The 18,278-nt window shown below is 57.2% G+C and overlaps 2 protein-coding genes across 6 annotated transcripts; both read left to right on the top strand.

Moving 5' to 3' along the window:
- The first annotated feature begins 2,896 nt into the window (after positions 1 to 2,896).
- On the top strand, positions 2,897 to 12,569 carry plat (plasminogen activator, tissue). 2 transcript variants are annotated; one of them, XM_086173399.1, is made up of 15 exons: positions 2,897 to 3,050; positions 7,251 to 7,323; positions 7,674 to 7,716; positions 8,095 to 8,226; positions 9,117 to 9,227; positions 9,337 to 9,511; positions 9,768 to 9,859; positions 9,942 to 10,116; positions 10,204 to 10,289; positions 10,381 to 10,440; positions 10,535 to 10,739; positions 10,819 to 10,955; positions 11,128 to 11,268; positions 11,351 to 11,499; positions 11,588 to 12,569. In XM_086173399.1, the coding sequence occupies exons 2-15, from the start codon at positions 7,261 to 7,263 to the stop codon at positions 11,753 to 11,755; spliced, it is 1,737 nt and encodes a 578-aa protein (XP_086029525.1). In that variant the 5' UTR covers positions 2,897 to 3,050; positions 7,251 to 7,260; the 3' UTR covers positions 11,756 to 12,569. The 2 variants fall into 2 exon arrangements, with proteins under 2 accessions (XP_086029525.1, XP_086029524.1); XM_086173398.1 differs by having other exon boundaries at positions 7,674 to 7,788.
- A 169-nt stretch (positions 12,570 to 12,738) lies between these two features.
- LOC147218137 (uncharacterized) lies at positions 12,739 to 18,155 on the top strand. 4 transcript variants are annotated; one of them, XM_086173979.1, is made up of 18 exons: positions 12,739 to 12,827; positions 13,916 to 13,941; positions 14,035 to 14,075; positions 14,172 to 14,209; positions 14,579 to 14,815; positions 14,884 to 14,932; positions 15,150 to 15,266; positions 15,793 to 15,821; positions 16,114 to 16,150; positions 16,277 to 16,355; positions 16,520 to 16,550; positions 16,656 to 16,695; positions 16,779 to 16,863; positions 16,940 to 16,977; positions 17,079 to 17,122; positions 17,192 to 17,260; positions 17,356 to 17,514; positions 17,804 to 18,155. In XM_086173979.1, the coding sequence occupies exons 1-18, from the start codon at positions 12,819 to 12,821 to the stop codon at positions 17,918 to 17,920; spliced, it is 1,245 nt and encodes a 414-aa protein (XP_086030105.1). In that variant the 5' UTR covers positions 12,739 to 12,818; the 3' UTR covers positions 17,921 to 18,155. The 4 variants fall into 4 exon arrangements, with proteins under 4 accessions (XP_086030105.1, XP_086030104.1, XP_086030103.1 ...); XM_086173978.1 differs by having other exon boundaries at positions 14,579 to 14,672; positions 14,751 to 14,815; positions 16,656 to 16,977; XM_086173977.1 differs by having other exon boundaries at positions 16,659 to 16,977.
- The last annotated feature ends 123 nt before the right edge of the window (positions 18,156 to 18,278 follow it).

The following is an 18,278-nucleotide window of genomic DNA, read 5'->3' as shown; positions in this document are numbered from 1 at the left end:
ACGTGACGCCCCGCTGCCGTCACGGGCGTGGAGCGTGTGCGTGCAACACCGTGTGTTTCTGAGTGTGTGTGTGAGTAACTCTGTGTGCGTATCACTGTGTATGTGTGTGTGTAACACAGTGTGTCTGTGGATCATGGTGTGTGTGTGTGTGTGTGTGTGTGTGTGTGTTCAACACTGTGTGCGTGTGTGTAAATCACTTTCTGTGGATCATGGTGTGTATGTGTGTGTGTAACACAGTGTGTCTGTGGATCATGGTGTGTGTGTGTGTGTGTGTGTGTGTGTGTGTGTGTGTGTGTGTGTGTGTGTGTGTGTGTGTTCAACACTGTGTGCGTGTGTGTAAATCACTTTCTGTGGATCATGGTGTGTGTGTGTGTGTGTGACACTGTGTGTGTGTATGTGTGTATGTGTAAATCACTGTCTGCAGATCATGGTGTGTGTGTGTGTGTGTGTGTGTGTGTGTGTGTGTGTGTGTGTGTGTGTGTGTGTGTGTGTGTGTGTGTGTGTGTGGGTGTAGCAGTGTGTTTTCCCAGTGTAAGTCAGTACTGGCAGGAATAGATTACTTTATGTAGAAAGTAATCCAGTCCATTCCTGGACACTGGTGGTGAAGGACCAGTCCTGAAGGTCAGACTTCCAGGTTCAGTCATGACCTGGTCCACCTGGTCCGTGTCCTCTCCAGGTGTCCGCTCATCATGTCTGCTCCACATGTCCCCTCCAGAGGTCTTCTCCATGTGTCTTCTCCACATGTCCTCTCCACATGTCTTCTCCACAAGCTTCTCCAAGCGCCTCATCATTTGTCTCCGACCACCAGCGTCTCCGTGCCGTTTGTTGTTCTTCTCCCGTCGTCCAGGAGACCTGGAGGTGGTCCAGATGGCCGTATCAACGTTCCAGCGTTCATTCCTGAGAATGAATGAGAATGTTCTCCTGGGCTCCTCACCGGTGACTGTGCTCCCATTTCATCACAAGCTCTCCTTGGACTGGTTTTGAGGAGGAGCTCAGGAGCACCTCACGTGTGACGCCTCACACTCGTCACTGGGACGTCACTGGGACGTCAGCAGGACGTCAGCAGGACGTCAGCAGGACATCAAAGTTCTGGCAGCTTCTCAGCTTTGGGGCTCACAGAACCACAAAGTGCCGACATGGAGGAGCAAATGGCCAGCTGCAAACATCTGGCCTTCAGGACCCTGTGTGTGTGTGTGTGTGTGTGTGTGTGTGTGTGTGTGTGTGGTCAATGTTCTCCACAAGCCTTATCTGGTCCAGTGTGTGTAACCTGGTGTTTCCCAAGAAGGTCTGGTAAGAACCAACACCCTGTTTCTTCAGCCGGGCCTGACGAAACCAGGTGGCTGCACAGGGTTCCCAGAAAGGAAGGAGACCTGCTCCTGCTGTCACCTCCCTCCACACCTCCACCAGATATAGATGGACTCACACACACACACACACACACACACACACACACATATATATACAATTCATCTATGTAAAATCAGTCAGAAGGACGAGTTGAGTGTTGAAGATGTCCTTAGATCATTGAAATGAGATGAAGAACAAAGACTGTGTGTGTCTGTGTGTGTGTGTGTGTGTGTGTGTGTGGTCAGTGTTCTCCACAGGCCTTATCTGGTCCAGTGTGTGTAACCTGCTGTTTCCCAAGAAGGTCTCGCAAGAACCCACGCCCTGTTTCCTCGACCCGGTCTGACAAAACCAGGTGGCTGCACAGGGTTCCCAGAAAGGAAGGAGACCTGCTCCTGCTGTCTCCTCCCACCATACCTCCACCTCCAGATGTAGATGGACACACACACACACACACACACACACACACACACACATATACACTGCTCAAAAAAATAAAGGGAACACTTAAAAAACACATCCTAGATCTAAATGAATGAAATATTCTTATGAAATACTTTGCTCTTTACACAGTTGAATGTGCTGACAACAAAATCACACCAAAATGATCAATGGAAATCAATTGTATCAACCCATGGAGGTCTGGATTAGGAATCACACTCAAGATTAAAGTGTAAAAACAAACTCCAGGCTGATCCAACTTTGATGTAATGTCCTTAAAACAAGTCCAAATGAATGTGTGTTGCTTCCTGAGTGGACACTATGATTTCACACAAGTGGGATTGACTTGGAGTTACATTGTGTTGTTCAAGTGTTCCCTTTATTTTTTTGAGCAGTATCTATATATATATCTATCTATCTATCTATCTATCTATATATATATATATATATATATATATATATATATAGATACACACACTTCATCTTTGTAAAATCAATCAGGAGTGTTGAAGATGTCCTTAGATCATTGAAATGAGATGAGGAAGAAAGACTGTGTGTCAGTGCGTGTGTGTGTGTGTGCGTGCGTGTGTGTGTGTGTGTGTGTATGTGTGTGTGCGTGTGTGCGTGTGTGTGTGTGTGTGTTTCCCTGTCCATAAGAAGCCACACGCAGTTACAGTATCAGATGATGGTCCTCCATCCTCAGTCCCAAGGAGGAACCTCCACACCTCCACCTCTCCTCGTCCACGCCTGGACCTGCACCGGTCAGATCTTCTGCTCGGACTCCGTGTCCACGGCTGCGAGTTACCTGTGAGGCGTGACCCTCCGCCCCGAACCCACCCGTTGCCATGGCAATCCGTGGACTCCTCGTCCGCGTCCTCCCCTCGTCGTCCACGAGGGGGCAGCGCTGCGGTGTCCAGACGGGGAGCGGGTGGCCCACCAGAGTCCACGAGAGCCCACGAGAGTCCAGTTCGTGGAAGGCCTCTCAGCTGCAGGTGTGTGTGTGCGAGATAAAACCGTTGTTCACGTCTTCAGAAGTAACCGCCGAGGTCTTCCGGCCGCATCATCTGCCTCCTCCCCTCCGCAGAGGACCTCCCCCTGCGGCGGAGCTTCATAAGGGCCGGTCCGGAGCTGCCCGAGCGACACCTCCACCCTCGTCCTCCCGCCATCCACCACCTTCTCATCATCGCGACCTTCTCTCCATCCACCACCACCTTCTCTCCATCCACCGTCCTCCTCCTCCCGCCGGCCCGCAGGCGATCCAGCCGGTAAGCCTTCTTCTCTTCCTCTCTTTTCCCGCGTCGGGTGCTCTCTTCTTTTCCCGGATCGCGGATCCGTCCGGACGCACCCAGAAGGATCCGGAGAGGTCCCTCTGGATCCCTCTGGATCCCTCTGGATCCCTCTGGACCGTCTGGACCTTCTGGACCCCTGCGGGGTCGGGGCGCAGACGCAGATCTCCATCGGAGGAGCCTCTGATCCCTCTGCAGATCTGCGCTCTTCTCATCTCTGTGAACAAGTATAAGAATATAAATGTGTTCTCCTGGTGGCCGAAGACGCTAGCTCGCACCACAAATTATGTGGTGGACTAAAGACTTGAAGAGTGTGAGCTTCTCCAGGAGGAGGTCTGGTCCAGGCTCTCAAAGTAAGTTCACGCCACTGGTATGGATGTTGTGGTGAAGTTGGGTCTGGCAGGAGAACGCTCAGGATCCCGCTCTCTCAGGGGTTCCTCGAAGGCCGGCCCGGCAGGAGAGCCGGTCTGGTTCTGTTCCTCCTGTTCCAGTAACTTGGTGAAACGGCTCCTCCCCGTCTTTTCTTCGTCCATCATCTTGTGGAGCCTCCTGGGTCAGCTGCCATCATCATGATGTCATCAGGCTACGCCTCGCTCCGATTGGCTCTTATCGGTGGTCATCCTTCAGCGTTCAGTACTCAGGGGCCCTGTGTGTGTGTGTGTGTGTGTGTGTGTGTGTGTGTGTGTGTGTGTGTGTGTGTGTGTACACCAGCACTGGATCTTATCAGGCTGATGAGGCAGGGCTGACTGGCCCAGGAGAGGCCTCCTCCTCCTCCTCCTCCTCCTCCTCCTCCTCCTCCATTATCTCCATCCATCACTGCTCCCCTGAGCCTGTTTGTGGAGAAGAAGGAGGGTCTGCATTCCTGGAGCCTCTGGAGACCCCAGGGTGGTCCAGGTACCTCCAGGTTCCACCCGAGACTCACAGGCTCAGCCTGTCAGCTCTCAAAAGCTGGAGGATGGCCGTGCACTTCTCTGGATCCTGAGGAGCTTCACGTGGATCTGGAGCCTCCAGATCTGTGTCTCCTTCCTGTTCCGAGGACAGGCCTCGTCTCATTGTCCAGTAGAACGTTGTCTGGACCGCGTGGGCGGAGACGTCCTCCTCCGACCAGTATCTTCACCCTCCAGGAGGAGAGGATATTCAGACCGAAGATGGAGACTCGGTTTGAGGTGGAGCTCAGTTAGAACATGAGAGCGTTTCCTTCACTGTGACGTCTTTGAGACGTTCTCATGGCTTTCGTTGGCCGGCCGGCCCCGTGTCGACGTTCTGAAGGTTAGAGGTTGATCTCAAACATAAACATCTATCAGACGTCAGAGCAAATGTGGGCCATCATGGCGTCGGTGTGCAGCTCTGGGCCTCTTCTCCTCCCTCAGCCTGGAGATGGCTTCTATCTCCAAGACATCCAGGGCCTCTCCTGAGGCCGCCGCCGCCTGCCTGCGGGTTCCTCCCGGTTCCTCCCGGTTCCTCCCGGTTCCTCCCGGTTCCTCCCGGTTTCTCCCGGTTCCTCCTGGTTCCTCCTGGTTCCTTACGGTTCCTCCCGGTTTCTCCCGGTTCCTCCTGGTGTGTGCGGTGACTCAGGCTGACTCAGTCTCTCTGCTGACTTCAGAGTTTTCATCTCTCCTGCTCCCTGTGATCCCCCCCCCCCTCCCCCCCGGGGGGTAGCTCATGTTGCCCCGGGGGTTTTGAGGGCAACAATGCAGCTCAGTGTTCCTCCTGGAGCAAAGAGGCTCTGCAGGGTTGGGATGGAAAGCACCCGCTAAGGTGCTTATTGTCCTGGCCGGCAAACGCAGGCAGATCTGGAGCGGGGCGGAACAATGTTCCCCGGGGGCTTTTGTGATGGCGGCGGGGCAAACGGGGTCAAAGGACGCGCTGTGGTTCGTGCGTGCGCAGGAGCGCCGCTGCTGCCCGACAGCTTTGTGCAGCTCCGAGGAGAATCACGCCCGGCACAAAGAGGGCCGAGACGTTTCCTCGCGGCCTCCTCTGCGGTGTCAGCATGTTGGGCTCCTGAGCGGTCGTGAGAGCGGGCGTGGAGCCAAGCGCTCTCGAGAAGTCGCAGAGACGTGCAGGTGCCTTTCGGCCTCTTTCCTGGAAGGGGGAGAACGTCCGCCCTCTGCAGACTCATCATGACACGTGGCTGCCGAAGCTCTCCTCGGCTCACCGCCGAGGCAACATGTTTGCGCATCTCGGCGCGGGTCTATAAATACACCCCCGGGAAAAGACGGGGTCCGAGACCTTCTCCTCGTCCCGGGACCGGGTTCCAGCGTGATGGCGTGCCTCTGGGACGGAGCCGCCGCCGCCGCCGCCGCCGCTGCTGCTACTGACTCACCGTCTGGCTGCAGTTTCACTTCTTCCACATAATTGACCCACAAAAGGGCTGCTAAGATCGCTGAATGTCCTCGAACCAATCGGCCCGCTGTCTATGATTCACACGATGGCTATGTTTGCCAACACACACACACACACACACACACACACACACACACACACACACACACACACACACACACATATATCAAAGTGTTATAGCACAACAGTCACCACCAGTTTAAAAGCTTGACTGACAGACGAGCAGTGCTGACAGCACCTTGATGGGGCCTCTGCCTATCAGGGACCCCAGGCTGCAGGGTGGGCAGGGTGCCTGTGTGTGTGTGTGTGTGTGTGTGTTTGTGTGTGTGTGTGTGTGTGTGTGTGTGTGTGTGTTTGATATGGGCTGCACTCAGGAAACACATGGTGTTTAGGTGACAGCGGCGGTGAGAGAAGCCGAGCATCTGTGCAAAGGAAACAAAGAGGAAACTGCCCTGTCACACACCCCCAACACACACACACACACACACACACACACACACACACACACACACACACACACACACACACATGTTTTCTTTATCTTCTGACAGAAAAATCCCCAAAGCCTTTGTCTAAAGGACAAAGAGCACAATCTATGGTCTCTGTGCACATTTAGCAGTTCCACATTCTGAGAATCGTGTGTGTGTGTGTGTGTCTGTGTGTGTGTCTGTGTGTGTGTGTGTTTGCCAGCGTGGACTGATATCCAAACACGGGTCTGTTTTCTATTAGCTCATTCAGCCGCAGGGATGCGTCAGTGGAGAAGCTCTTGCCAGGGCTGAGTAGACCTTCTGAGGAGCTCCTCCCTGCAGGATCTTCTCCCTGCAGGATCTTCTCCCGCTGGTTTCCACATGTCTTTGCAAGTTTGCATCTGAGTTTTGAACAAAAGATGGAAACAGAAGAAGCTCTACCAGTAGGTCATGTTCCCCCCAGATATACACCTCATCTCCCCTCCATCTTTCCACTAGAACGAGGACCACGTGCCGGCCGGCTCTGGTCATCTGGTCATCTGGTCTCTGGCCCCAGAACCCTGGTCTCTGGCCCCAGACCCCTGGTCTCTGGCCCCAGACCCCTGGTCTCTGGCCCCAGACCCCTGGTCTCTGGCCCCTGGTCTCTGGCCCCAGGCCCCTGGTCTCTGGCCCCTGGCCCCTGGTCTCTGGCCCCTGGTCTCTGGCCCCAGGCCCCTGGTCTCTGGCCCCTGGTCTCTGGCCCCAGACCCCTGGTCTCTGGCCCCTGGTCTCTGGCCCCTGGTCTCTGGCCCCAGACCCCTGGTCTCTGGCCCCTGGTCTCTGGCCCCTGGTCTCTGGCCCCTGGTCTCTGGCCCCAGACCCCTGGTCTCTGGCCCCAGACCCCTGGTCTCTGGCCCCTGGTCTCTGGCCCCTGGTCTCTGGCCCCAGACCCCTGGTCTCTGGCCCCTGGTCTCTGGCCCCTGGCCCCTGCTTAGCCACCACTTGAGGGATTTGGACCCGCCTCTGTTTCCAGTTTATTCCTGTGTGAGTCAGAGGGGCCGGGTTGGAGGTCCGGGTTCAGATACGGGACGCTGAACAGACCGCTGGGGGGCCCAAAGGGTGGACTCGCCATTCTAGTCATGATGACACCATATTTGCCCCCCCGCCTGAGTCCAGATGAAGCCTGGCTTGCAGGCCTGCAGATGAACGCCGCCTCCAACACGCCGCAGGAAGGAAGCCTGCAGAGGCGGCGAGCGACAAACACACTCGTCCATTGTTTCCCTTTCCTCGGTGTCGATGACGGTCTCGGGGCGCGGCGGGACCCCGGGGTCTCACGCCCGTGTCCTGCTGTGACACACTGTGACGTGAGCTTGTGTTTGTGTTCCTGCAGCGAACTGAGCATGCCCAGAACGCTCCGCCTCTTCCTGCTGCCGCTCGCCCTCTGCTGCGCCCTGGCGGACAATGTGAGTACTGCACGCCGCTTCTTCAACCAAACCTATGGTCATCACAAAAGGATGGGGGGGCTGTCAGTGTGTGTGTGTGTGTGTGTGTGTGTGTGTGTGTGTGTGTGTGTGTGTGTGTGTGTGTGTGTGTTTGAGGTGGGGTTTCTGAAAGCTTCACTTTTTTCCCATATCGTGGGCCACCAAAATTGACGTCCAGTTAAAAGCAGCAATGAGCTGGAAAATCCCAGGTCTTCTCAGAGCAGAGCAGTTGGAGGACGTCCGACTCGCTCGGCCGCTCCGCGGTCGCCTCCTCTGAAGCGTGGGGAGATGTTCTCCTGGCTCTGCTCCTCACGGGCCTCCTTCTCTTGCAGATGGAGCCGGTCCGCTATAAGAGAGGGGCTCGTTCCTACCGCGGTGAGCCCGGCCGCCGAGGGACTCTTTTCATTGTTCATGTCCCAAAGTCCTCACCCTCCGCTGTCACCGCCTGTGAGCCCCTCACCATCACCTCCACTGTCAACTCCATCTTCACCTCCATCACCACCACCTCCACTGTCAACTCCATCTTCACCTCCATCACCACCACCTCCATCTCACTTCCACCAACAACTCCACCTTCACCTCCACCTCTACCTTCATCATCACCTCCATCCTCACCTCCATCACCTCCATCTCACTTCCACCACCAGCACATTTCCATCCTTTCCCAGCCACCCCTCCGTCGTCCTTCTGTCCGATCGTCTAACCCTCACGTGCTGTCCTTCCCACACCTGACCCTGTGAATGTCCTCCTCAGCCCTCTGTGTGGACAGCGAGACCTCGGCGGTTCGCAGCTCCAGGGACACGTGGCTGCGCTGGAAGGGCCGGCAGGTGGAGTTCTGCCGCTGCTCCCGCGGGCGAGACCTCTGCCACGTCGTGCCCGTCATCAGTAAGTGTGGTCCGATGTCCTCCTCCTCTTACTCATGCTCATTGTCCTCGTCCTCCTATGTCCTCCTCCTATGTCCTCCTCTTCTCCCTCCGCCTCTTCCTCCCTCCTTCTCCGTTTAATCAGGCATTGGTGAGTCAAGTAGGACCTCCAGGTCTTCCATGTTCTCCTCCTCCCTCTCCGCCTGCCTTCCACTCCATCTGTAACCTGCACTTAGTCTTGTATTTCTTGTCCTGACCTCCACGTCCTCTCCAGCCGAGGGCCTGCTTTGGTTTGAAGGTCGTCTTCCAGCCCAGCCCCGACCACGGGGGGGGGGTTGTTCTTCTCAGGGTGGGTGGGCCTTCAGGAGAACTTGGAATAATAAACCAGAGGCCTGAAGATGGTGGATCTCATAAAACCGCACTTCCTCCAGAAGTAAACTGTGACCTCATCAGAGAGGAGAGCTTTCAGGCTGATGGAGCTGGAAGCCACTCAGAAGCCACTCTGGCTCAGTGCTTCATGTGTCTGCTCACACACACACACACACACAACACACACACACACACACACACACACACACACACACACACACGTTTGTTCTTCCACATGCAAGCGTGGTGCACAGCTGCTGAGGACGTTCCTCTCAGAAGGAACCTCCTCACCAAGCTCTACCCCACTAATTGCACTGAGGCCTCCTGAAAAAAACCTAAACAAAAACGTTGAGATGAGTGTGTGTATGTACAGAATGTGGTGCTGAGGTGGCCGTTTGGTTGAGTGTCACTTCTGACTTCTGGTACTTCGGATCTTCGGTGACCGACTTGCACTTTCATAAGTCGCTTTGGACAAAAGCGTCTGGCAAATGACTGGAATGGAGTGTAAAAGGTGCTGAGATGTTCCCATGCGTCTGCTTCCAGACTGCTACCAGTCCCGGTGCTACAACGGAGGGAGCTGCAGGGAGGCCGTGTACACCTCGCACTTCATCTGCCAGTGTCCTCCCGGCTTCAGCGGGAACCAGTGTGAGATCAGTAAGTGGAGGTCCACCGTCGGACCCGGAGAAGGTCCTCCGAAGGAGCAGTTGGTCCTCGGATGCCGCGAGGGATCCGGGTGACCGAGCTCCCGCCGCTTGTCCCTCAGACCACGGAGAGAAGTGCGTCACGGGCCGGGGCGGAGGCTACCGAGGCACCTGGAGCATCAGCAGGTCCGGAGCCGAGTGCATCAACTGGAACTCCACGGCCCTGAGGGGGAAGAGGTTCAACTCCGGCAGGGCCGAAGCCAGCAGCCTGGGCCTGGGGAACCACAACTTCTGCAGGTACTCGGACACCGCCGGAGCTTCTCCGCGGCTCGGACCTCTGCGGGGTCATCTTCTTGTCAGGTTCACGCAGGACAGCGAGGCGCCTGAAGACGACGGACGCTCCACTTGTTCACCTGGTTTTCAGAACAGAGGGGGAGCCTCGGGATCAGATCCGCGTTTGAATGCAGAGTTTTTCTCCATTGGCAGAGCCTCCTCAGATCTCTCCTCTGAGGGGATGAAGATCCGTCTGCTGACTGTCCTTCTGCTCTCCCAGGAACCCGGACAACGACAGCAGTCCCTGGTGCTTTGTCTACAAAGGCGCCCAGATCATCTGGGATTTCTGCTCGTTGCCCAGCTGCCCCAAAGGTAGGAAGCGCCGATGAGCCCGGCGGTACCTTCTGGCCGCAGGAGATCACAGATGTGTTGTCTTCCTTCCTCCTGCGATCAGAGAAGAACCGGGAGTGCGTCCAGGGCGGCGGGAGGTCCTACAGAGGCACCAAGGCGGTGAGCGTGAGCGGCGCTCGCTGCATCCCCTGGGATTCTCTGGTCATCAAGCGCAAGGTCTTCAACGCCTGGAGGTCCGACGCCCTGGAGCTGGGCCTGGGCAGCCACGCCTTCTGCAGGTACGGTCCTGGTGCAGAAGGTGACCTCGGACGTTCCTCCTCACCGACGGCCCACTGAACTGCATCCCGTGTTTCCTCACCTGACAGGAACCCTGACGGTGACAAGGGCCCCTGGTGCCACGTCTACAAGAACCTGCGCCTCACCTGGGAGCTGTGTGACCTCCCCAAGTGTGGTGGGTGGTCCTTCACACACACACACACACACACTTACACACACACACACACACACACACACTGAGCCGAGTCTGTCGTGTCCTCCTGCAGCGAGGCGTCCCCCCCTCATCACCACGCTGGGCCCCCGAGCCCCCACCACCAGCAACAGAGGTAGGCCCGGCCCGACCCGGCCCGGCGCTGAAGGAGAACCCCTTAACCCTGCGTGATCTCCTCAGACCGTGTCCTCCTGTCCCCCCGTCTTCAGCTTCCTGCGGGCGCCGCGTGGACGCCTCCTCCTCCCGGCCCTCCTACCGGATATTCGGCGGGTTGAACAGCGAGATCAGCGAGCAGCCGTGGCAGGCGGCCATCAACATCTTCTATCCGCGGGAGCAGAAGCACGGCCACCGCTGCGGCGGCGTCCTGGTCCAGTCCTGCTGGCTGCTCTCCGCCGCTCACTGCTTTGAGGACAAGTAGGGGATTAGAACCCGGCACAACGTCCAGCACGTCCAGCACGTCCAGCACGTCCAACGCATCCCGTCTATCTTTCAGTGTGGAGCCTGAGAAGCTGCAGGTCATCCTGGGACGCACCTTCAGGAAGCAGAATTCCAGCGGCGAGCAGATCTTCCAGGTGGAGAAGTACTGGCTCCACGAGAAGTTCAACAAGGAGACCTACGACAACGACATCGGTGAGTCTGGGATGGTCGGAGAGCCTCTCCTCTGTCGGTCCGCTCCTCATCCTCCCCACCGTCCTCCTGATGGTCTCCTGAAGGACCTCGGGCCTTTCATGCCAACGGTGTCCTTCGGCCCGCGGGTTCTCCTCCGGCGGTTCCCCTGACCTCTGGTCTCCGATGTCCGCAGCGCTGCTGAAGCTGAAGACCGACACCGGCATTTGCGCCGTGAACTCCGACGAGGTGCTTCCTGCGTGCCTTCCAGAACGCGGGCTGGACCTTCCGGACTGGACCGAGTGCGAGATCTCGGGCTACGGGAAGGACGCCGTGGGTAAGCGCGAAGCTCGCGAGGCCAGATCCTGGAGCCGGAGACTCCTGCTCGGTCCGCCTCTGACAGATGTTCTCCTCCACAGTTTCTCATGAGTTCTCGGAGCGCGTGAAGCGCGGCTACGTCCGCCTGTGGCCTAAAGAGCGCTGCGTCCCCGACGTGCTGTCCGGACAGACCGTCACCGCCAACATGCTTTGTGCGGGAGACACCAGGGGGCTGGACGACGCCTGCAAGGTGAGACCTTCCCACATCCCAAGTTGCGGTTTCTTCTCCGAGCTCTCCGCCGATCTCCTGACGGTGGCCGATCTGCTGCGTCCCGCAGGGAGACTCCGGCGGACCCCTGGTCTGCAAGACCAACGGCAGGATGACCCTGATGGGCGTGATCAGCTGGGGCGACGGCTGCGGGCAGAAGGAGAAGCCTGGGGTCTACACTCGCGTCTCACACTACGTGGACTGGATCCAAGGCAAGATGAAGGCCAGCCCCGTCTAGTGGAGGAGAACCTGGAGGCCAGGGAGCTGCCCGTGGACACGCCGGTGTTCAGAGCCTGCCGGGGGTTCCAAGACCAAACCCCCCCCTTGAGAAGACCAGAAGAACCTCGGCGTCGCTCCACGTCTGAGTCCTCCTGCCCTGTCGATACAGGAACCTACTCCTCGTTGTAGGTCACGTCCACGATGAACTTCTCCTTATTTTGGCCTTCGGTGCAGAGGGGCGGTGTCTTCAGCGTCGGCCCCCCGGGGGTTGTCCTCTGGGGACTCCTCTGCTCCAGAAGAAGACCCCAGTCAGCAGACAAACTCCTCCCGCTGAGATCTTGCGGGTCCACGTGTGTCCACGAACCTGCTGTATACCCAAACCAGGAATCTGCTGGTCCAGATTCTGCTGCTTCTCACAGTCTGCTGCTTTGTCCTATCGGACGCCAGCCGCCCAGACCCAAGACCCGCAGACCCGCAGGCCCCCAGACCCCCAGACAAGACCTCCAGACCCCGATCCTTCAGATCCAAGATCACGAGACCTCCAGAGCCTCAGATCCAAGACCTCCAGAACCCGAGACCTCCAGACCTTCAGTTCCAAGATCAGGAGACCTCCAGACCCCAAGATCGAAAAACCACCTGACTCCCAGACCCTCAGACCCCCAGATCCCCGGCCATGGACAGGCAGAGGGGTCGTCTCCTGGAGCTCTGCTGAAGAACCTGCTCAGATGTTTTATACTAAGTTAATATTGAAGTGTATTTTTTAGAGAAGTTGAGTTCCTGTTGGAAATAATTTATTGTCTGATAACCACAAAAATAAAGATCAATAAATCCTGTTTGGACTTCATCTGTGCTCACCTGAGCTCCCCCGAGTCGTATCTGCTCCAGATATCTACAAGGTGAAACGTGTGAGGAGCCCGAGGGCCGGCCTGCAGCTGCAGGCGGGAAATGCAAAGGAGGACGCTGAGATGCTCCTCCCTCAGATGCTCCTCCCTCAGATGTTCCTCCACCTTCTGACCAGCCTCCTCACCTGGGCTGGAGCAGCAGGTTCCTCACCACTGCAGCCGCGGTCTTCACCTCACATCATGAAAATGGTAACGCTCTTTTCTTTCTCATCAGAACAGATGTTTCATTGCAGAGGTGTGTGTGTGTGTGTGGTGTGTGTGTGGTGTGTGTGTGTGTATGTGTGTGTGAGACTTGGAGGAGCTGACGTTGTTGATCTGGAGTGGAGATTATGCTGAGATGTGCTGAACCTGAATGATCCTGAAGGGGTTTTGTGTGTGTGTGTGTGTGTGTGTGTGTGTGTGTGTGTGTGTGTGTGAGAGCTCAGGAGGTGTGAGGGACCTGGAGCTGGAGCTGGGTTTTCGTTCAGGAGCGTCCTGCTCCTCCACAACGTCTCCACAGATCCCCTCTTAGATGTTCACACCAGCTCTGTAGAAACGTGCTGGCCTCCTGAACCGATCGGTGTCTCGATCCGGGTGTCGGTCGAAGCGGCTCCGAGTGTTCCCGTATCTTCTCGGGTCTCCTGACTCAAACGCTCCGTGACCTTTATCTCCGTCGTGTAAACAAATCCAAGATGGCCGCCGGCGCCCCGGGCCGATCGCAGCGATAAGGTCTCACTGGGTTCTTTGTCCCGGAGGACACATTTGCATCGGATCTGGCCTTCCTCCTGCCTGGAGGACCTCCTCTCCCTCTGCTCCCTCTGCCTGAAGCTGACCTTCAGGCACCTTCACAGGGTCCCAGCCGGAGAAGCAGACAAGAACATGTAGCGGGTGACGTCACAAAGACCTGCTGCCAGACGGGGTTGCCAGGGCAACGCCGCTCTTCCTCCTCCTCGGCTTTCAGTTGTGCACGTGTGTGTGTGTGTGTGTGCGTGTGTGTGTGTGTTCTCATTGGTAATCATTGACCTGTCCTCCCGTGGAGGTGCTCAGCAGACCAGGTTCTCTGGAGAACTGATACCGGAGCTCCACTTCCTGGAGTGATGCTGGTGTTTATCTGTGAGGGAAGCAGCTCCACCTCTGCTCCTCTGACCTCATCTTCCTGCTCCTCTGACCTCATCTTCCTGCTCCTCTGACCATACAGACCTCCAGTGAGGTGGAGGGCTGAGGTGGAGATGTGGAGGCTGTGGTTCCTTGTCTTTGTATTTACTTGACTCTGAAACTGAGATGTTTGTGTTCCTCAGAGCTTCTTTGGAAAACTGAAGAGCCTGTAAGTCCACTCCAGTCCTCTGACGTTCTCCACCAGTGAGAAGCTGCAGCACTGTTTGACCTTCTCTCCTCCTCTTCCTCCTCCTCCTCTCAGACACAGTGGACCTCCAGCTCCAGCTCCACCCAGAAGGACAGGTGATCAAACTCTCCATGAACAGTATTTTTCCTGCACTGTGTTTGTCTCCTGATCATGAGTGTGTGTGTGTGTGTGTGTGTGTGTGTGTGTGTCAGGTCACGGTCCAGACCAGGGGTGGCCCCAGAATGAGTTTGTAAGTAATGTTCTCATAAATCCTTCCCTGAGCATCAGTGGGTCTTAGATGGTCTGGATTTTAAATCCATTGGAACGTGTTGAAGGTCTATCCTCATTTTGTCGAATGGTGTCATGTGAGGGGCCCTCAAGAGAAGATCTGGATCCAGCCTCTGAGCAGGGGTCCTTCTTCAGTTCTCACCTGCGGCTCAGTGCGTCGGTACTACGTTTCCCACAAGCCCCAGCTCCGCCTCTGCCCTCTCATTGGCTGAACCAGGAGAACGCTTTCAAACGTAGAAGAACCGTGATGTCGGTTCTTCTCTCCTCAGCGGCTCAGAGTAGGATGTCTTCTTCTCAGTGTTGTCTTCAGAGCGAGTCTTCTCTCCGTCAGGAGGAAGAGGAGGGCGACATGTACGAGGCGCCTCCCATCGAGCGTCCGGCCGCCAAAGTTCCCCCGAGACACGTGGAGGAGAACGTTTATCTGGGTAGATATGATCCGCGGCTCCAGCGGAAACATCTCAACCACTGCTCCCCCAAAGATCTGCTTCTGGTCTTCTCCTCAGAGAGGACGTCCGGCCCTGCCGTCCCACAGAGGCAGGCTGCTCCTCACAGGCTGGGGAGGTTCCTGGTGAGTCCGGCGTCCCGGAGGTCTTCTCACCTGCTCACGTAGAGCTGAGCTCCTCCTTGTTTCCCCAGAGACCTCATCGTACCAAAGAGCTCTCCTTGGATTCCAACACCAAGAAGCGTGAGTCGTTCCTCCACATCTCCTCATCTCCGCAGCTCCATATCTCAACATCTCCTCATCTCAACACCTCGACATCTCCACCTCTCAACATCTCCACCCCTCAACATCTCCTCATCTCCATACCTCCACATCGCAACATCTCCACATCTACTTGTGTTCCAAAAGTCTTTCCATCCCGTCCGGCGTGTGACACCAACATCTCGTCTTCTCCTCGCAGCACCTGAGATCGACAGAAACGACAAGCCGGGCAGAAAGAAGATGGCGGCTCCTCCTCAGGCTCCTCCGCCGGTCCGGGCTCTTCACGCTCCACCTCCTACTTCCAACGCAGAGGAAGGTGTGACCATCACATCTACTGACACATCAACATCTCCTGCATGTGTGAAGGCCAATGATCTCAGTCATGGCAGCTGAAGGCCACCTTCTCTGGCCATGATGCGGTCCTGATCCATCAGCTCCATCGGGCTTGATGTGACAGTATGGAGGGGGCGATCCAGATGTTTGGTCCCACAGTCGACGGTTCCCTGGTCAGATGCGTCTGCTGCTCGTCTCCTAAAACTCTCTGCAAGCAAAGATGGCGCCACCTGGTGTCCTCGGGCTGCAGCTGCTCCTGCAGGCAGGCCTTCCTTTGGGCCGATAATAATAATGAAGACGGTAATGAACAGGAGCAGGTGCTTCTGGTGGAGCAGCCGAGACCTCGAGGTGTCCCTCAACAACACCTGGACACGCGAGGAGGAGCCGGGAATCCGACCGGGACTGTGGGCTTCCAAAGATGATCGCTCCATGATAAAATCCATGTTCAGACGTAGGATGAACGACCTCCTCGAGCTTCAGGACGGTGAAAGAGCTTCTCTGTGTTTCAGATGTTTACCTGGACCCGTACGAAGAGCAGGTGCGTTTGACCGGCAGCCGCGAGCCCGTCAGGCTGCAGGGCGTCTCTTGTTGCTCTTTGGATGTTCCCCTCCTTCACCAGGGTCACCGGGTGAACTTTGTAAGTAGCTCGAGAGGTTCTACCAGGACCCCGTGGAGAGCTGTGGCAGAGCTGGAGGAGAGGGAACGTCAGAGCTCAGGTGGTGTCGCCCAAACCTTCAGCTCCCCCGGAGGGACGGCGGCTCCTGCTCCTCGCTGGAATGAAGATGTCAAAGAAGTTCATTTGAGGTGACGTTTGTCTCTTCACGTTGCAGGAGGACCACGATGACCTGTACCTGGAACCGGCGGCCGGTAGGTCACCTCCGACCCCGGGATCGCCTCCAACATGTCTATCAAGCCTTTGCGTGCTCAGATAGCACGTTCTGAACCTCTTTGAGTGCTTCGGTCTGATGAGGACATCTTCTCGCCGCTCCTCAGCCTGCCCTCCTGCTCCCCGAGGACCCATGAGGAGGCCTCCGTCTCCCAAGGCCGCCTTTGTGTCCTCCTCCGTCCCCATGTAGGTGTCCGTCATCCTGACCCGGAGATCGTCTCTCCTCTTCCTCACCAGGAGATGGTGATATTCCACCTCCTGGTGGAACCTAAGATGTCCTCCCGTGGCACCCTGCTGCAGATACGTTGCATTAGATGCTCGCTGTGGTCTAACGTGCTCTCCGTCCGCAGGGCGAAGCCTCCGGTTCCCAGAGCCAAGTCTGTGAGTGCCTCTTCATCCGCCCCGTCTGGTTGGCGGAGCAGAACTTGCCGCTCGTGTCTCCGGTGCAGATCTTCTCGTAACTTCTGTTGGTTCCTCTTCTCGCAGCAGACCTCGCTCCTGCCCTCGCCCGCTGACGCCAGAGCAGGTAAAGACTTCCCGCATCTCCGCCCAGAGCTGCGGCAGAGCTGGAGTTTTCCAGACTCAGATCTCCGTGTCCCGCCGTCGCAGGTCCTCCGTTCCCGGCCAAACCCCCCCCTCCCGCCCCCGGCTTCCGGCCCCCGCTGCCGGCCAATCACAAGGAGGCCAAGCCCAGGTGAGGGGGGGGATCTGGGGTCTGCAGAGCCTGTCCAGGCTGGAGGCTCATGTTCTTCTGCCTGTCTTCTCTCCAGCCCGCCAAGTCCCCAGGTGGCCGACGCTCATCCCGCCGGTAAGTCGGTCTCAGCGCGTTCATGCGTTCCGCTCATGAGGTCCAAACCTTGCACGGACCTCCGGCCCGCTCTCCGCTCACGCCGCTCTCTCTGCTTTCAGCCTTCTCCGGAGCTTCGAGGGCCACCAAGACGCACGGCGACGAGGTGCGGACCTCGGAGGAACGGGCGGGAACCTCGAAGCTCTTCTTGTGAAAATGTGTGCTCCCGTTCCAGGACAAGGACTGGTTTGCTGGAGAGTGCAGCAGGAGGGCGGCCGAGGATCTCCTGCTGGCGGTCAACAAGGTGACGCGCCGGTCTCCCGTCGGGCAGCAGGTCGGACCTTCTCACCCTTCCGCCCTCGCCTCGGGTCCAATTTCTCCCCCTCCTCTCTGTTCCAGGACGGGGCCTTCCTCATCAGGAACAGCTCGGCGCAGAACGCCCGCCAGCCCTTCACGCTCGCCGTCTTCTACCAGCAGAAGGTCTACAACATTCCTGTCCGCTTCCTGGAGGAGACCCGGAGCTACGTCTTGGGGAAGGAGGGCAAGAAGAACGAGGAGGTGAGGCGCGCCCGGGCGGCACGGGGAACTACGCCGGCGGACGTCCGCTGAGTCAGATCACACGGGAGGCTCCACCAACATGGAGGAGACCCGCTCCGTGCGACCAATCAGAGCCGAGAACTCGAACGAGGTCAGACGTAGGTGATCCGAAGCCGGTCGTGGTGAGCTTCGGCGGGCGGGCGAGAAGATCGGGAGATGGAGTCCGGAGACGAGCGGGCCGCGTCTTGGACTCGCCGCGGCGACCTCGGTGCTTCTCACACGCTTCTCTCACGTGCGCGCTTCCCCTCAGATGTTCGGCAGCCTGGACGAGATGATTGATCACCACAAGAACAACCAGCTGCTGCTGATCGACAGCAAGAGCCAAGCCAAGCACTCGGCTTTCCTGACCCGCCCGGCGCTCCGCTGACGCTCCGGGACGGAGCTCCGGACTGCCTGAGGTCCGTTCATCTCACCCGGAGGAGAGACGACGAGGGTTAAGACCAAACCGAAGGTCAACGTTGAAGAAGCTTCCTGCTTGGAACATCTGATGAAAGCACAGCTGCCTCCTGTCAGCGGAGGGAAGAAGTTTCCAGGTTAATCCCGTTCAGCCTGCAGACCCTGGAGACGTGATGCTCAATGTTCCTCCTGTAATAAAGTGATCAAACCCCTTCAGCTGACCTATCAACATCAGCATCACTTCAGTCCAGACCATAGTGTGTGTGTGTGTGTGTGTGTGTGTGTGTGTGTGTGGTGTGTGTGTGTGGTGTGTGTGTGTGGTGTGTGTG

This window comes from Fistularia commersonii, chromosome 26, assembly GCF_037954325.1.
Source record: "Fistularia commersonii isolate RoL2024-O1a breed Wild chromosome 26, RoL_Fcom_v1.0, whole genome shotgun sequence".
Classification (NCBI taxonomy): Eukaryota; Metazoa; Chordata; class Actinopteri; order Syngnathiformes; family Fistulariidae; genus Fistularia; species Fistularia commersonii.
This window is presented reverse-complemented; position numbering and strand designations above follow the sequence as displayed.

Coding starts and splice junctions, on each gene's coding strand:
- plat (XM_086173398.1), top strand. CDS start 7,261: ATGCCCAGAACGCTCCGCCTCTTCCTGCTGCCGCTCGCCCTCTGCTGC. Junction 8,227..9,116: donor CCACGTCGTGCCCGTCATCA/GTAAGTGTGGTC, acceptor GTCTGCTTCCAG/ACTGCTACCAGTCCCGGTGC. Junction 9,860..9,941: donor GTTGCCCAGCTGCCCCAAAG/GTAGGAAGCGCC, acceptor TCCTGCGATCAG/AGAAGAACCGGGAGTGCGTC.
- LOC147218137 (XM_086173976.1), top strand. Junction 15,822..16,113: donor TGGACCCGTACGAAGAGCAG/GTGCGTTTGACC, acceptor TTCACGTTGCAG/GAGGACCACGATGACCTGTA. Junction 16,356..16,519: donor GTGTCCTCCTCCGTCCCCAT/GTAGGTGTCCGT, acceptor CTCCGTCCGCAG/GGCGAAGCCTCCGGTTCCCA.